This window comes from Oncorhynchus masou, chromosome 1 (genome assembly GCF_036934945.1).
Source record: "Oncorhynchus masou masou isolate Uvic2021 chromosome 1, UVic_Omas_1.1, whole genome shotgun sequence".
Taxonomy (NCBI): domain Eukaryota; kingdom Metazoa; phylum Chordata; class Actinopteri; order Salmoniformes; family Salmonidae; genus Oncorhynchus; species Oncorhynchus masou.
Window position 1 is genome coordinate 36,121,178 of NC_088212.1, and position 17,926 is coordinate 36,139,103.

The following is a 17,926-nucleotide window of genomic DNA, read 5'->3' on the forward strand; positions in this document are numbered from 1 at the left end:
CCTACAATGTGATTTTCTGGATTTTTTTTCTCTAAATTTGTCTGTCATAGTTAAAGTTCACCTATGATGAAAATTATAGGCCTCTCTCGTCTTTCTAAGTGGGAGAACTTGCACAATTGGTGGCTGACTCAATACTTTTTTGCCCCACTGTACTTTACTCTTCCTGAACTGCAGCACACAAAACAGCAGACACTCTACTGTTCCTGACCGGCAACACACAAAACAGCATAGACAATTTACAGTTCCTAAACTGCAACACAAAAACAGCACCTAAAATGTACTGTTCATGATATGCATCACACCAAACAACAGACACTTTACTGATCCTGACCTGCAGCACACCAAACAACAGACTATTTCCTGCTCCTAACCTGCAACACACCAAACAATAGATACTTTACTGTTCCTGACCTGTGAAACACCAAACAACACATACACATTATTGTTCCAGACCTGCAGCACACCAAACAACAGACACTTCACTGTTCCTGACCTGTAACACACCAAACACCACATATACTTGACTCTTCCTGACCTGTAACACAACAAACTCCGACACTTTACAGTTCCTAACCTGCAGCACAAAAACAGCACCTAAAATGTACTGTACCTGGATCACACCAAACAACAGACACATTACTGTTCCTGACCTGCAACACACCAAACAATAGACACTTTACTGTTCCTGACCTGTAAAACACCAAACACATACACATTATTGTTCCTGACCTGCAGCACACCAAACTACAGATACTTTACTGTTCCTGACCTGCAACACACCAAACAACACATAAACCTTACTGATCTTGAACTGTAATACACTAAACAGATACTTTACTGTTCCCTATCTGCAACAAACCAAAGAACACCTTAACTTTACTGTTCCTGACCTGCAACACACTAAAAAACACAGGCACTTTACTATTCCTGACATGCAACACACAAAACAACATACTGTTCCTGACTTACAACACACCAATCACCACATCAACTTTATTATTCCTGACTTGCAACACACCAACCAACAGATAATTTACTGTTCCTGACCTGCACCAGACCAAAGAAAACAGACACTTTACTGTTCCTGACCTGCAACACACCAAACAATGCATACACTTTACTGTTCCTGATCTGCAATACAAACATGACAGATAATTTACTGTTCCTGAACTGCAACACACCATACAAAAAACACTTTACGGGTTCCTGACCTGCAACACACCAAACAACACAGATTTACACACATGAAAATGGAAATCAGGCTATGCTTAGATTCAGGGAAAGATGTACCAAGTACTAACTATTTATTATTTTCAGAAGGGAATTAACCTGGTATAAACACAAAACTGTTGTTATAACAGTCTTATCGAACCTATTTTCTATCATTTTTAGAACCTCTTGTCCAGAATATACTGTAAAAATATATATATATGTAAATATTAGTAACAAGAAACGTCACTTTATCATCTCACATCTCATAAAGTAAGAATGTACACACTACAGTGATGAAAGATTCCATTTTAACCCAATGAGTCCCACCGTAACACCGGGATGATTTGGACCCCTTTAAAACAGCAACAGACTTCTGGGATTTGTTCTGGACCATTGTATTTGTCTATTTCTTCTGCATCCGTATATACTGTACCAACCCTTATTCTGTGTTTGTGAGACAAGGGCGGAACCAGAAGGGACCCGGAGTCGGGTCTTTTTTAACATATGTAGAGTCTTAATAGTTTGAGCTAGTAAAAGCTATCTATAAAAAGCTGAGACTCTCATGAATACGCACGGGACATGTCTATGAAACTGACAAGCATTAGAAGGTAAGGGGTTCTTCTACATAGAAGATCATTGGAAATCCCAGGACATAGTGTCTATAATACTCTAATAAGCTCACATAGTTGCTGTCACAAACTCCAAACTCCACACAGTTGTCACTCAATAGTTGTATATTCATTTCCCAGTAAGCAAACAAATCAATTTTTATCAGGTTTTTGCTTTGGCAGACCTTGTTTTTTTGACATCTGTCAAAAAGGTTTTACGACTAAAGCACACCTTGCGATTATGTTAGGTCAGCGCCAAGCCACAGAAAACCATACAGCCATTTTCCAAAGAAGGAGAGGTGTCACAAAAGACAGAAATAGCGTTAAAATTAATCACTAAACTTTGATGATCTTCACCGGATGGCACTCCCAGGCCTCCATGTTAGACCACAAATGTGTGTTTTGTTCAATAAAGTTCATCTTTATGTCCAAAAACCTCATTTGAAATTGGTGCATTATGTTCAGAAATGCATTGTCTCAAACAAACATCCGGTGAAAGTGCAGAGAGCCACATCAAATTACAAAAATACTCATCATAAACATTTATCTAAGATACAAGTGTTAACTTCACTAGGGTAGGGGCAGCATTCGGAATTTTGGATGAGAATCGTGCCCAAATTAAACTGCCTGCTACTCAGGCCCAGAAGATAGGATATGCATATACAGTGCCTTGCGAGCGTATTCGGCCCCCTTGAACTTTGCGACCTTTTGCCACATTTCAGGCTTCAAACATAAAGATATGAAACTGTATTTTTTTGTGAAGAATCAACAACAAGTGGGACACAATCATGAAGTGGAACGACATTTATTGGATATTTCAAACTTTTTTAACAAATCAAAAACTGAAAAATTGGGCGTGCAAAATTATTCAGCCCCTTTACTTTCAGTGCAGCAAACTCTCTCCAGAAGTTCAGTGAGGATCTCTGAATGATCCAATGTTGACCTAAATGACTAATGAAGATAAATACAATCCACCTGTGTGTAATCAAGTCTCCGTATAAATGTACCTGCACTGTGATAGTCTCAGAGGTCCGTTAAAAGCGCAGAGAGCATCAACAAGGAACACACCAAGCAGGTCCAAGATACTGTTGTGAAGAAGTTTAAAGCCGGATACAAAAAGATTTCCCAAGCTTTAAACATCCCAAGGAGCACTGTGCAAGCGATAATATTGAAATGGAAGGAGTATTAGACCACTGCAAATCTACCAAGACCTGGCCGTCCCTCTAAACTTTCAGCTCATACAAGGAGAAGACTGATCAGAGATGCAGCCAAGAGGCCCATGATCACTCTGGATGAACTGCAGAGATCTACAGCTGAGGTGGGAGACTCTGTCCATAGGACAACAATCAGTCGTATATTGCACAAATCTGGCCTTTATGGAAGAGTGGCAAGAAGAAAGCCATTTCTTAAAGATATCCATAAAAAGTGTAGTTTAAAGTTTGCCACAAGCCACCTGGGAGACACACCAAACATGTGGAAGAAGGTGCTCTGGTCAGATGAAACCAAAATTGAACTTTTTGGCAACAATGCAAAACGTTATGTTTGGCGTAAAAGCAACACAGCTCATCACCCTGAATACACCATACCCACTGTCAAACATGGTGGTGGCAGCATCATGGTTTGGGCCTGCTTTTCTTCAGCAGGGACAGGGAAGATGGTTAAAATTGATGGGAAGATGGATGGAGCCAAATACAGGACCATTCTGGAAGAAAACCTGATGGAGTCTGCAAAAGACCTGAGACTGGGACGGAGATTTGTCTTCCAACAAGACAATGATCCAAAACATAAAGCAAAATCTACAATGGAATGGTTCAAAAATAAACATATCCAGGTGTTAGAATGGCCAAGTCAAAGTCCAGACCTGAATCCAATCGAGAATCTGTGGAAAGAACTGAAAACTGCTGTTCACAAATGCTCTCCATCCAACCTCACTGAGCTCGAGCTGTTTTGCAAGGAGGAATGGGAGAAAAAAAATTCTCTCGATGTGCAAAACTGATAGAGACATACCCCAAGCGACTTACAGCTGTAATCACAGCAAAAGGTGGCGCTACAAAGTATTAACTTAAGGGGGCTGAATAATTTTGCACGCCCAATTTTTCAGTTTTTGATTTGTTAAAAAAGTTTGAAATATCCAATAAATGTCGTTCCACTTCATAATTGTGTCCCACTTGTTGTTGATTCTTCACAAAAAAATACAGTTTTATATCTTTATGTTTGAAGCCTGAAATGTGGCAAAAGGTCGCAAAGTTCAAGGGGGCCGAATACTTTCGCAAGGCACTGTAATTAGTAGATATGGATAGAAAACACTCTAAAGTTTCCAGAACTGTTAAGATAATCTCTGTGAGTATAACAGAACTGATATGGCACGTGAAAACCCGAGGAAAATCCAACCAGGAAGTACTATTATTTTGAAAGGCTGTTTTTCCATTGAAAGCCTTTCCACCATACAAAGACTTAGGACCCAGTTTACAAGCTCTGTGGCTTCCTCTACATGTGACCAGTCTTTAGGCATTGTTTCAGGCTTATACTCTGAAAAATGAGGGTTTTACTCTGAAACTTCATAGTGAGGCTAAATATAAGGGCTGAACATGCAACTCAATTAATGTCAGATATATGAAAAGCCCATTTTTGCAGGGGTCTCGGGACTGATAGGCTTAATCTAAGATCATGTAAGCAAAATAAACCTCTCTAATCTCTTAGACTCCTCCTAGTCCAGATGGTAGTGTGGATGAATGTGCTTTTAAAACTATGTGATTGAATGTGTATCACTTTATTTCCACCTTGTGATTGTAACTGGTGTGAAATGGCTAGCTAGTTTGCAGTGCGTGCTAATAGCGTTTTAATCAGTGACCACTCTCTCTGAGACCTTGAAAGTAGTTGTTTCCCTTGCTTTGCAAGGGCTGCAGCTTTTGTGAAGCGATAGCTAACAATGCTTTGTAGGCAGCAGTTGCTGATGTATTCAGAGGATCCTTGATTCAAGCCCAGGTTGTGGTGAGGAGAGGGACAGAAACAATACTGTTACATGAAGATATCTATCATGTTGTGTTCTTTTGTCTGGTTAAAGTTGAAAGTCTCATTAGTCGTATGTATTTGATACACATGGTATACACTGTCCAACCAAATGCTTACTTGCAGTTTCCTTCTCGACAATGCAACAACAATAAGAAATAATAAAACACAAGAATAAAGACAACTATAAAGTAAATGGCTCAGTAGAACAGAATAAACATTTTAGCATAAGTATAATACAGGAAGGCAGAATTTATAGTCATGTGTTGACACGTGTTTTGGGGAAGGGGGGGATCGGGGGGCAAGTGTTTAAATTGTGCAGTATTGACAAATCATAGTAAGAAACTGGTAGCAGCAGCTGTGGTGTGTTTGTGTGTGTGTGTGTGTGTATGTCTGAGCTGGTGGTCAATTCAGTTCAAGTGTTCAGCAGTCTGATGGCTTGTAGATAGAAACTGTCTCTGAGCCTGTTGGTATCCGACCTCATGGTCCGATAACGTCTGCTCGACAGTAAGGGAGTGAACAGCTCGTGGCTGGGGTGTGTGGGGTCCTTGATGATGCCGTGAGCCTTCCTCAGGCACTGTTTTCGAGTAGATGTCCTGGATGGATGGGAGCATGGTCCCAGTGATGTACTGGGCCACTGGTCTGGTCAGTGCAGGGTTTGCAGCTGTGGTTCAGCTGCTGCGGTGTGGCAACACAAGGTAACTGTTCCAAGACTTGAATCTGTTTGCAAGAAGCAGGGCTAGCAGCATTCATGGGGCCAGGGCCGCCAACATTGTGCTGCTTGATGAAGTTGCGGTCTATTTTAATTCTGATATATGCCGACCGTAAACTTGAAAAGCTTATTGATTTTCTCCCCCGACTCTGATGTCGAAATCAATAAGTAAAAGTCTTTTCATTTTACAATGATTCTGAATTGGCTGTCTGACTTCTTGCGCTCAATTTCTCATCCTGTCATAATCTTTTCCGCTGTGCAGGGTTGTGCAGCCGAGCCCAAACAATCAAGTCGGCATCAAAAGCTAATAAGTGTGTAATTAAAACTCATTACGGGCGAAATTGCATCAAATTTTGTAGCTGCGCAGAGTTTCTGTGGAAACATGATACCTTTACCTTTCGATGACTCCCTGTAAATGAATGTATTTCCTTCAACATGTAATCTTTGCAGAAGCGGTGAAATATACTGTCAATGGTAGATTGATTGAGTGTACATTATGTAAACATAGCTTGTGTAGTACTGTATGTGACATTAAAGAAAACACTGCTTCTTATATGGAAGCTCTTATATGCAAATACAGAGAGAAAAAAAGCAAAGCACATCCTGCAATCACTGCAAGAGACAAGTGCGTGCCAAATAATTCAACAAAAGACTGAAGGGAAGATTTGAAGAATTTGTGGGTTTGCAAATTAACGTGTCTTCAAACACACAGTAGGCTGCAGCTATTCCACTCAAATATTTGTTTTTTTAGTTTTTTACTGTGTCATTGACAGTGAAAATGTAATCAGGTATTCCACTACATATAGTATAGATATTCCACTCAAAACATGCTTTTGTTTTTGTATCGCTATCGTTGATAGTGAATAGTGAACAGTTAATGTCTCACCTCCCCATATGTGATTGTGTTGTTGTAGATGCGCATCTCTGGGTAGACATTTTCCAGGTACCAGCGGAAGCTCCGACACTGCAGCCTCTTCCTCAGGGCGACCCGCTCAGACACGTCCCCATAGTCAACCCCAGGGTTCTGGCAACAACAGGAAAATAAATCACATTTAACATTTATCCAGGAGGCTATTACTTATTATCTACTTAGCTAAGCAACATGTGACTACACTTGTTGTGGTTTGAATAGAAAAATGGAGGCCTGGAAAGACTGCTGGAGGGAAGAAGGGTAGAAAAAAGGAAAAGAAAGTAGAAGCTGAGAGAGGAATAGTGGATTTGGTTTAGAGATGGATGGATGGTGGCCTGTCATGTGGGACCCTCATTGTTCTTTCATTAGACATGTATGCTGTGCAAATTCTAATCAGCTGCTTAATTATGAGTCCTCACGGCCCCGCCGTGCCAGCCGGTGTTGTGCATGGAGGTGGCTGCTTAATAACTGCTCTGCACTGTGCCCTGGCCTCTGCAGCAGACATACACTGCCTCGTTAAAAGGCACACTGACTTTAAAAATGTCCCCTTTCCACAGGCATCAACCATATTTTAATATCTGAGAATAATGGCATTGTCCTCTGTCTTTCTAACTAGCTGTAACATTAGGCTAACAGATGCATTCCATTTGGGAGACGTTATTTGGACTACCTGATGGTGGTAACCATAGTGAATCATAGACCATGCCCTCCTAGCAGAGTAACCAATAACCAATTATTCTGTGTGTGTGGTGGAGGGAATGGGAGATGGATTAGTTATAACATTATATGTTTTGTACAGTACATAAAATAACATCTGTGCCATGGGACATAGAGGCAAAAGCACCATGCCACTGGGATTGTAATTACATAAAGAATGTTATGCAATGAGCTAGTTTGTCTATAGGGTGCTGGCTTAGTTACTGTTGGAGGCCTTCAATCAGTAGGCTGCTCCTCCTGCATGCATCCATTGTACCTCTCCCTTCTTCTCCCTAGCTTTCTGCCACATTTACAGAGGCATTGGCCTCCCTAGGATTGTTACCTTAATGTGCTCCTGTGCAGGAGGCCTTGTTTGAGTGAAACACAATCCAAAGCTTGCTTCTACTGACAATAATGTTTTGAAAAACATACATTCTACCAGGCTGTGTTTTAATAAAGCATTGTCACCCGCCCCCTGTGACACACAGATAATTTGCAATACAGAAATTAGTGTTCTGCATTAAGCTCTTTTTTTAAATTATTTTTTATTATTGAAAATTATTATTTTCCAATCTCAATGGCTCTTGAAAGCAATTACGTCTAAACTGATGTGTATGAAAGCGGACTCTTGAAAGGCCCCCTCATTCATTTGGTTTCAGCTCTCAGCTCCACCACCCAGAGCCAGACGTCGTTGTTCAGATCTCACTGAGCAGCTCTGAAGGTTGAGTGGGATGAAATCTGAATTCTGAATTTCTATTGAGGCATAGTCTCTCTAGAGGGGCCCTGCCCAGCACAGAACAGGATGCTGGTCTGAATGAACAAGTGGTGAGGATGGATGGATGGATGGGTAAAAGAGCAAACAGACTCATGTGACCATCTGTGTTCGAACTAGGTCTCCTGTGCGCCATAATACTGTGTTACCCTGCTGAGCTAAAGCTTTGGTATGAGCTAACACAAGTATTCAGGTCTTAGGCAAGGTTTCTCATGAGCCTGGTTCATAGAACCACCTCCATTACACTCAATAGAAATAAGCCCTGTTTTGTCATAGAATGTCATTCTATTTATATCATCAACAGAAATAAGCCCCGTTTTGTCATAGAATGTCATTCTATTTATATCATCAATAGATGATAGCCTTGACCTTGGCCGTATGTTTCTCCATAGGTCCGGCGCTGTCAGACTATGGCTTCGCTCACATTCATAGGGATGTTCCAGGCCATGTAGACGTGGGACTTGTACTCGTCCATCCAGACCTCGGCGGCCCGCAGGGCGTTCCTCTTGGCGTAGTAGTCAATGTCATTGTTGTACGGCTTCTTTGTCCGCTCGATGTGTGCCACTCTTGCGCAGGGCAGCACCTCCATGCTCCCACCGCACTGCCACACCTAGAGAGGAGACAGCAGAGAGAGGACAGAGTCAAGCCTAATCTAGAGGATTGTTTAGTAGTTCAGACAGAGAAAACATCTGTATCTGCAAGATTTCCTGCTAGCTGTTATAGCTGCCTCCTTGTTTATCTTTTTACGGAGGAGGGTGTTTGCTTGATGCAGCAATTAGGTTCCACAGGCCATTATTTTCTGCTGAAGTGGGTGAAAACAGGCCTGATAAATGTGTCTTTATGGGAATGGCCCATAAATATGAGTGTCCCTAGAGAGTTTCCTGTGACACACAGTAACCCTGGCACTGGATTGTGGTTGAATAGTGTCTGTCTGTGAAAAAGTGGTAATACATAAAAATAGGTGGTAAAAGCATGTAACCCTGGAGAAAAACATCCATCACTGCTAAAAGTATTGACTGACTACGGGCCTGAAAAATGCAGTGACACTCAACTGTGACTGACTCAATACTCAAGGAAGGAAAATAGTGGCAGCATCATCAGCAACGACTACCAGAATGAATTCTTCCAGGTTATTGGAAAACAATTCCAACCTAAGGTGTCACACCCTGATCAGTTTGTCACACCCTGATCAGCCTGCCTGCCGACCTGTACCTTTGCCCCACCTCAGGATTACTGACCTCTGCCTACCCTGAGCCTGCCTGCTGTCCGGTACTGTTGCCCCACCTCTGGTTTACAGACCCCTCCCTGCCTTGACCTGTCTTTTGCCTGACCCTGTTAGATTATTAAACCATTTTTAATTTGATGTTGTCTGCATCTGGGTCTTACCTTCATACCTGTTATAAGGATAACACTTGCTCAGACACAAAATTATAGCATATAAAGGAAAATCAAAAGTAGAGAGGGAGAGAGAACTTCAACGAGAACATTTCCAACACCAGAGCAGGAAAGATAGAGAGGACAGCATATGGTAATGTAGTCCTCCTGTCTTTTGAACTGCAGCGCCACCAGCACTCAGAGAGTCTCTTAATGACAATCTTCACAATGCAGAACAGATGTTCCAAACCATTAACATTCCACTGAACCCAACATTTACCTCATGCTCAGCACAAGAGGACACAGATAACTGCCTGCATGCCGCAGAAAAATACCCTGAAGAAACCAGGACATCCACCAGTCGAATTTATAGTACCGAAATACTAATACGTTTTTTAATTACATACTGATGAGTCACCCCCCTGAAGTAAAAAAAAACAAAACATTTAGACTAGCAGTGACATCACCATTGTTTTGGAGGGGGTAGTAAGGAATACTTGACATGATTGTGACTTACTTTAGGTGTACCACAAATTTTTCATATTTTGTGTTAGCATGGATTCCACTGTGTTCCTACTTTACGTCAAACATAAAAGGGTTTCATACCAAACTGCATGCAATGACGCGTGTTGGTCGACCGAGTGAGTGTGTGCATGAGGCAGAGCAGAGGGAATTGAGTCAGTAGGAGAAATGTCATTGCTCAGATTCCATTGATTGATGGATCCCTAGTAAAGATACATTGCGGCAAAAGTTTGTTCTCCACCCTTTTTGCTGGACAGGGCTGCATAAATTAAACCCATTGCATTTACTTGGGCCTTCCACTGACACTAAAAACATTGGAAAACATCCCTTTGTTAAGTGTATGACCCCAAAAAGACTGCTGCTATGCAGAGCATATACTCCTCCATCTTTTCCCGAGCAGTTTGTGGCAGCTTATGTTGGAACTTCTTGTACTTCACCGCACATAACACAGAGGTAGTTGAGCGATTGTATTACAAGCACTATACAAATAGAGTATGCTGTGCTGAGTGCTAACAAAAGGAGAAGTCAAATCAAGTATTCAAATAAACCAAATGCATTCTTGCTGGTCTGTGAAATTCATTGAGGAAAGATGTTGGAGCCGCTAAGCCCCCATGCCATATGGTACTGTGTGCCATGTTCATGGAAATTAAATACAGCAAATATTAATCAAGTCACTGTTACCATAATTTGCATGTATTGTACAGTACCACTCAAGTGTGTTTATGTGGGTGAGTGTTTCATTGAATGTTAATAAATGCATAGCATTAATACATGTGTTTTCTGATCCATTCCCTAGCTGTGAAGGCCTTTGCCCTCCTCCATCTCACACCCTCAATGGTCGCATTTGACTCAATCAAACCCTCTCTTAGATTAAACAGCAGTGAAGTGTGGAGTGACCCTGGACTAATAAATCAATCAGCGCTATTACCATTACATGACCAATATGCTCCTTCATGGCTACGACAAAGAAACAAACTACTTGCATTCATTGTGTGTCTGTGGATGACATTGCATTCACTAATAGATTACTTATTATTTTACTGATCAATGGTTAGGTTTCAAATAACAAAGACCTAATCAAACAAACACAGACTCATCTTCAACCCTGCCTCTACTAAAGCAAACGCACTTAACTGATGATCATGCAGTGGTAATACACTATTATCAACATATTCAAATAATGATTGACATTTTAATTAAACACTTTATTTTGATGAATTTATTTATACCATTTCATCCTTCCACAAGATATAGTCCCGACACAAATCTAGGGTTGCTACCCAAGCCGGCTGGTTGTTCATTCTATCGGTTCGGTTGCCAGAGATGCTACCTAGTAGTTCATTATTTTTGCTCTGTATCTATGGACGTGACCCAGTCGTTTGTTTTAAATGTTTCATTGCCAAACTGGCTGGCAACGTTCGTATCTCTGGCTTGCTAGCTAGCCAACTATAGCTAACTTACAGTCGCGTCAAAAAGTGCAGACAGAATAACAGCAAAGTAGCTGCATTTGCATTTGTTTAAGCTGTTTTCTAGTGACATTTATTTGGATACATCCGTAACAATGAGCTAAAGAGTTGCAATTTTGCCTGGCATAGAAAATGTGCTCACTCGTCGGGAGCTAGCCAACAATGCAGCTAACACAATCACTTCAATCACCTCCATTCTCAGTCAATGTGCACACCAGAGTAATAGCTGGATCGTAAACAAGGATTTGCCAGATAAACGCTGTAGCTTTAGTCTGTACATAAATCATAACCCTCTGTGGTGTTTATCAGCTTCAACAAGAAACTCCTAGCTTGGCCTCTGTTACAGTCAGGACATTTTCAATGTGTTCTCTTTAAAACTGTGTAGGGTAGCATTTGGTGATTGCAGAGATGGATCTGCACAGGTAATGCTTGTTTACTTATGAGAGAATCAAGTGTGTCAGAGTGGGTGTATCAAATCATATCCAGTTCTATTTGTCACATGTACCTATTATAAATGGTGTAGACTTTACTGTGAAATGTTTGCTTACAAGCCCTTGCCAACGATGCAGAGTTTAAAAATAAAATAGTAACACAAGAGGAATACAATTAAATACACAAGCATGTAGCTATAGCCTATGCAGGGAGGACAAGTACCAGATCAATGTGCAGAGGTACGAGATATGAGGTAGATATGTACTGTACATGAAGGCAGGGTAAAGTGACTAGGCATCAGGATAGATAATAATAAGAGTAAAATAAGGAACAGAGTAGCAGCAGCAAAGGATCAGTATAAAAGTGTGTGTCTGTGAGTGTGCATTTGTGTTTGTGTCGTGTCGGTATGGTTTTAACAGTGTGCGTTTATCTAAGATTGTCCTTTCTGTCCTTTCTGTCTATTCTGGTAATCAGCCCGAATGACATTGAAAAAGCCGAATCAGATCAGACCAGACAAATCCTCTATGACGGTGTAGGTTTGGGAAATAAATACCTAACAGACATCACAGAACATGGGAGTCTGAGGAGAGTCAGGTCAGTTCCTTTTTTCAAACACACTAAATCATCCGTGATAATGTGACCTTTGCAGCATAAGAGAGAGAGTTTTAGCCAATCCGAGAGAGAACAGGTGGCGTGCAGCAGGCCAGGACCAGGCAGAGGAAGGAGCAGACTGCAGGCTTCTCATGTACGTCACGTCTGTTCCAGGATGTCTTATGACGCTGCTGCCACTCTCTAGTAACTTTGGAGGTCTCAGCCAGGGCATTAGCTAAACAAATCAGACCAAATGCCTTTTTGTCCCTGGACACAAAAGGCATAATTATGATGTGATGATTGCACCAGGGCTGCGTGGAAAACACATTTATTCCATGCTGAGAGCCTCGCCAGCACAGCTTGCGCCTGATCTTCTCAAATAGACAATAATTGATCTGTATGTGAATCATCTGGCCTGTCAAGTCAAGTGAAAAAGTGTTTTCTATAAGCAGTAATCAAACTTCTCACTACCACAGTAAAACAACAATTATCTCAAATATATTAAGTTAAATTGGAGTCTTGCCCTGATATATGGTTGTTGATTCATATGGCATCATCGGAGTCAACAGCCATGCATCAGGGCAAGTTGGTGACCAACACAGAAATATCATACACACATTACCTTTACACCTCTAAATAGATTAGGAAACAAACATCTTTAAGTATCTTACTATGGGTTCATAGGAATATATAGTGAAGTCTCATTTGCATAAATTCCTATTTAAACACAGGATAGAGATCGCATCACTTAACATAGGAGACTGTTTACTTTGATGTAGAGGTTATTTAATTGCTAATATAATTGCCGCTGTGTGGCGTTAGTTAATTGGCACAGGACCATTTGGGTGAGCTAAGCCCTGGAGGGATATAGGAAACATCAACTGTAAAAACCATAAAAACTATTAACAGCAGTAAACAGAATTGGAAACAGCACCATTACATAGTATAACTACTAACCCAACATATTGGATAATCTAAGGTCTATATAAGGTTTTTATACTCAGAGGATCTCTTACATTAGTGTTCTTCAAACTTTCTTTTCCCATGTACTTTCTTTCATGAACACTGCTACGCAGAGTCTGCATTTAATCCCTCTAATCTACCAGAAGTCATGAAGTAAGGAGACAAGGAAAGAAAAGGAGACACGGTTGAAACACGCAGCAATGGGACTTGGTCGGGGATCATCAGAAGGTTTCCTGAAGTCCTGCTGACTTCATTTTCTGCCTCATCTTGCTTGGTCGCTGTCTGATTTGACAGACAGCTTGGAAAATTGTTCAGTAACACAAATAATATAATTCTAATTAAACTCTTTATGACAAAACATAAGGCCTTATTTTGAGGCCTAGCTTTACCTGTAACATCTGCTTCCAACTCACACATGTAGATCCCCTGAACGCAACTCACTTTCCAGCCCACTTTCCAGCTCACACTCTCAAACACCTCGATTCCCTGAACGCAGCTCACTCTCCAGATCTCAATCACCTGAATTCTAGTCACCTGTTCACACACTTGCATGTCATTATCACACATTATTTAGTTCAGTGCTTAGCACTCCATCACACTCCTCCTGTGTATGATAGTTTTTGCCTGCCTCACGAATGATGCCTTTTGCCTATTCCCTGCCTGTACTTTAGCCTATTGGATTTCCTGTTATCTATCTATTGCCTGATCTCCCGGACTATGTTACTAGCCTTTTCCCTGCCTGTACTGTTGCCCTTTTGGACCCCCTGTGTATGACCTTCTGCCTGTCCCTGGACCAAGTTACCTGCCTCCTCCTGTGGTCCTTTCCAATAAACATCTGCTGCGCCCTGCGCTTGAAACTAGCTCTCTGTCTCACCTCATGTTCATTACATTACCCTCATTCAGTGGCCTGAAACTCATGGTTTTGTGGCCTGTAAGTTGGGTTGCAAAATTCAGGTAACTCTATCCAAAATTCCCCGATTTCCAGGAATCTTCCAACTGGGATTTCTGGAAAACCTGGAAAATGTTCCGGAATTTTGTAACCCTACTTGCAAGTCACAGATAGGGTCTGGACCCTGATCTCTCTTTTGACGAACATATCAAGACTGTTTCAAGGACAGCTTTTTTTCCATCTACGTAACATTGCAAAAATCAGAAACTTTCTGTCGAAAAATGATGCAGAAAAATGTATCTATGCTTTTGTTACTTCTAGGTTAGACTACTGCAATGCTTTACTTTCCGGCTACACAGATAAAGCACTAAATAAACTTCAGTTAGTGGTAAATACGGCTACCAGAATCCTGACTAGAACCAAAAAATTTGATCATATTACTCCAGTGGTAGCCTCCCTACACTGGCTTTCTGTCAAGGCAAGGGCTGATTTCAAGGTTTTACTGCTAACCTACAAAGCATTACATGGGCTTGCTCCTACCTATCGCTCTGATTTGGTCCTGCCGTACATACAGTGCCTTGCGAAAGTATTCGCCCCCCTTGAACTTTGCGACCTTTTGCCACATTTCAGGCTTCAAACATAAAGATATAAAACTGTATTTTTTTGTGAAGAATCAACAACAAGTGGGACACAATCATGAAGTGGAATGACATTTATTGGATATTTCAAACTTTTTTAACAAATCAAAAACTGAAAAATTGGGCGGGCAAAATTATTCATCTCCTTTACTTTCAGTGCAGCAAACTCTCTCCAGAAGTTCAGTGAGGATCTCTGAATGATTCAATGTTGACCTAAATGACTAATGATGATAAATACAATCCACCTGTGTGTAATCAAGTCTCCGTATAAATGCACCTGCACTGTGATAGTCTCAGAGGTCCGTTAAAAGCGTAGAGAGCATCATGAAGAACAAGGAACACACCAGGCAGGTCCGAGATACTGTTGTGAAGAAGTTTAAAGACGGATTTGGATACAAAAAGATTTCCCAAGCTTTAAACATCCCAAGGAGCACTGTGCAAGCGATAATATTGAAATGGAAGGAGTATCAGACCACTGCAAATCTACCAAGATCTGGGTGTCCCTCTAAACTTTCAGCTCATACAAGGAGAAGACTGATCAGAGATGCAGCCAAGAGGCCCATGATCACTCTGGATGAACTGCAGAGATCTACAGCTGAGGTGGGAGACTCTGTCCATAGGACAACAATCAGTCGTATATTGCACAAATCTGGCCTTTATGGAAGAGTGGCAAGAAGAAAGCCATTTCTTAAAGATATCCATAAAAAGTGTTGTTTAAAGTTTGCCACAAGCCACCTGGGAGACACACCAAACATGTGGAAGAAGGTGCTCTGGTCAGATGAAACCAAAATGGAGCTTTTTGGCAACAATGCAAAGTTATGTTTGGCGTAAAAGCAACACAGCTCATCACCCTGACCACACCATCCCCACTGTCAAACATGGTGGTGGCAGCATCATGGTTTGGGCCTGCTTTTCTTCAGCAGGGACAGGGAAGATGGTTAAAATTGATGGGAAGATGGATGGAGCCAAATACAGGACCATTCTGGAAGAAAACCTGATGGAGTCTGCAAAAGACCTGAGACTTGGACGGAGATTTGTCTTCCAACAAGACAATGATCCAAAACATAAAGCAAAATCTACAATGGAATGGTTCAAAAATAAACATATCCAGGTGTTAGAATGGCCAAGTCAAAGTCCAGACCTGAATCGAATCGAGAATCTGTGGAAAGAACTGAAAACTGCTGTTCACAAATGCTCTCCATCCAACCTCACTGAGCTCGAGCTGTTTTGCAAGGAGGAATGGGAAAAAATTTCAGTCTCTCGATGTGCAAAACTGGTAGAGAGATACCCCAAGCGACTTACAGCTGTAATCGCAGCAAAAGGTGGCGCTACAAAGTATTAACTTAAGGGGGCTGAATAATTTTGCACGCCCAATTTTTCAGTTTTTGATTTGTTAAAAAAGTTTGAAATATCCAATAAATGTCGTTCCACTTCATGATTGTGTCCCACTTGTTGTTGATTCTTCTTTTCAAAAAAATACAGTTTTATATCTTTATGTTTGAAGTCTGAAATGTGGCAAAAGGTCGCAAAGTTCAAGGGGGCCGAATACTTTCGCAAGGCACTGTATATACATGTACAGTGCCTTCAAAAAGTATTCAGATCCCTAGACTTTTTCCACATTTTGTTACGTTACAGGCTTATTCTAAAATTGATTAACTATTTTCTTTTAATCGTCAGCAGTTTACACACAATACCACATAATGACAAACTGAAAACAGGTATTTTTTTTAATTTAATAAAAATTAAAAATACCTTATGTAATTAAGTATCCAACCCCTTGACAGATGCATTGATCTGTTTTCATTGATCATCCTTGAGATGTTTTTACAACTGGATTGGAGTCCACCCGATGATCACTCTGACAGAGCTCTAGTGTTCCTCTGTGGAGATGGGAGAATCCTCCAGAAGGACAACCATCTATGCAGCGCTCAACCAATCAAGCCCTTATGGTAGAGTGGCCAGATGGAAGCCACTCCTCAGTAAAGGGCACATGACAGCCTGCTTGAAGTTTTCCAAAAGGCACCTAAAGACACTCAGACCATTAGAAACAAGATTCTCTGGTCTGATGAAACCAAGATTGAACTCTTTGGCCTGAATGCCAAGCGTCATGCCTGGAGGAAATCTGGCACCATCCCTACGGTGAAGCATGGTGGTGGCAGCATCATGCTGTTGGGATGTTTTTCAGCTGCAAGGACTGGGTTACTAGTCAGGATCGAGTGAAAGACGAAAGGAGCAAATTACAGAGAGATCCTTGATGAACACTTGCTACAGAGCGCTCAGGACCTCGGTCTGGGGCAAACGTTCACCTTCCAATAGGACAACGACCCTAAACACACAGCCAAGACAACTTAGGAGTGGCTTCGTGACAAGTCATTGAATGTCCTTGGCTGGACCAGCCAGAGCCCAGACTTGAACCCGATCGAACATCTCCGGAGAGACTTGAAAATAGCTGTGCAGCAACGCTCCCCATCCAACCTGACAGAGCGTGAGAGGATCTACAGAGAAGAATTGGAGAAACTCCCCAAATACAGGCCATACCCAAGAAGACTCTATGCTGTAATCGCTACCAAAGGTGCTTCAACAAAGTACTGAGTAAAGGGTCTAAATACTTATGTATATGTGATATTTAAAAAACAAATATGGGGTATTGTGTGTGGATTGATTAGGGGGAAAAAACACTGATCAATTTTAGAATAAGGCTGTAACGTAACAAAATGTGGAAAAAAAGGGGTCTGAATACTTTCCAAAGGCACTGTATGTGTACATACAGGGAGGTTTGCCATCAGCCATACGGTTATGAAAATCTACACGTTAGGTTAGCTAATGAATGGTCTTCTCCCATTGACAATCACACAAATCACATAATTGAAATTGAGTTCTAGCACTTGATACATTCAAAAATATATTCCTCTCCCCACTCTTACATACTGTAAATGAATCCAATTAGCATAATCAAAGTTCTGGTAAATAGTCAAGCTTGTCAAAGACAGCGGCTCTTAACCCGTTTTTGTATTGAGATATACAGTCCCAGCTACAATGCCTACAATCTTTTGAATATTCTTGTGACCTGTCAAATAAATTAGCTTTGACTCAGTTTTCCTTCTATATACTAATAATAATATAATAGTATAT

The 17,926-nt window shown here is 41.1% G+C and overlaps 1 protein-coding gene across 1 annotated transcript in view; it reads right to left on the minus strand.

Annotated features, from left to right (window-relative positions):
• LOC135543247 (polypeptide N-acetylgalactosaminyltransferase 9) overlaps window positions 1–17,926 on the minus strand; it is a 91,821-nt gene that overhangs the window by 14,314 nt on the left and 59,581 nt on the right. Inside the window, exons 7-8 of the mRNA XM_064970381.1 lie at window positions 8,344–8,529; window positions 6,428–6,565 (exon numbers count right to left, since the gene is read on the minus strand). Coding sequence (XP_064826453.1) covers window positions 6,428–6,565; window positions 8,344–8,529 — 324 coding nt within the window. The remainder of the gene's footprint in view (window positions 1–6,427; window positions 6,566–8,343; window positions 8,530–17,926) is intronic.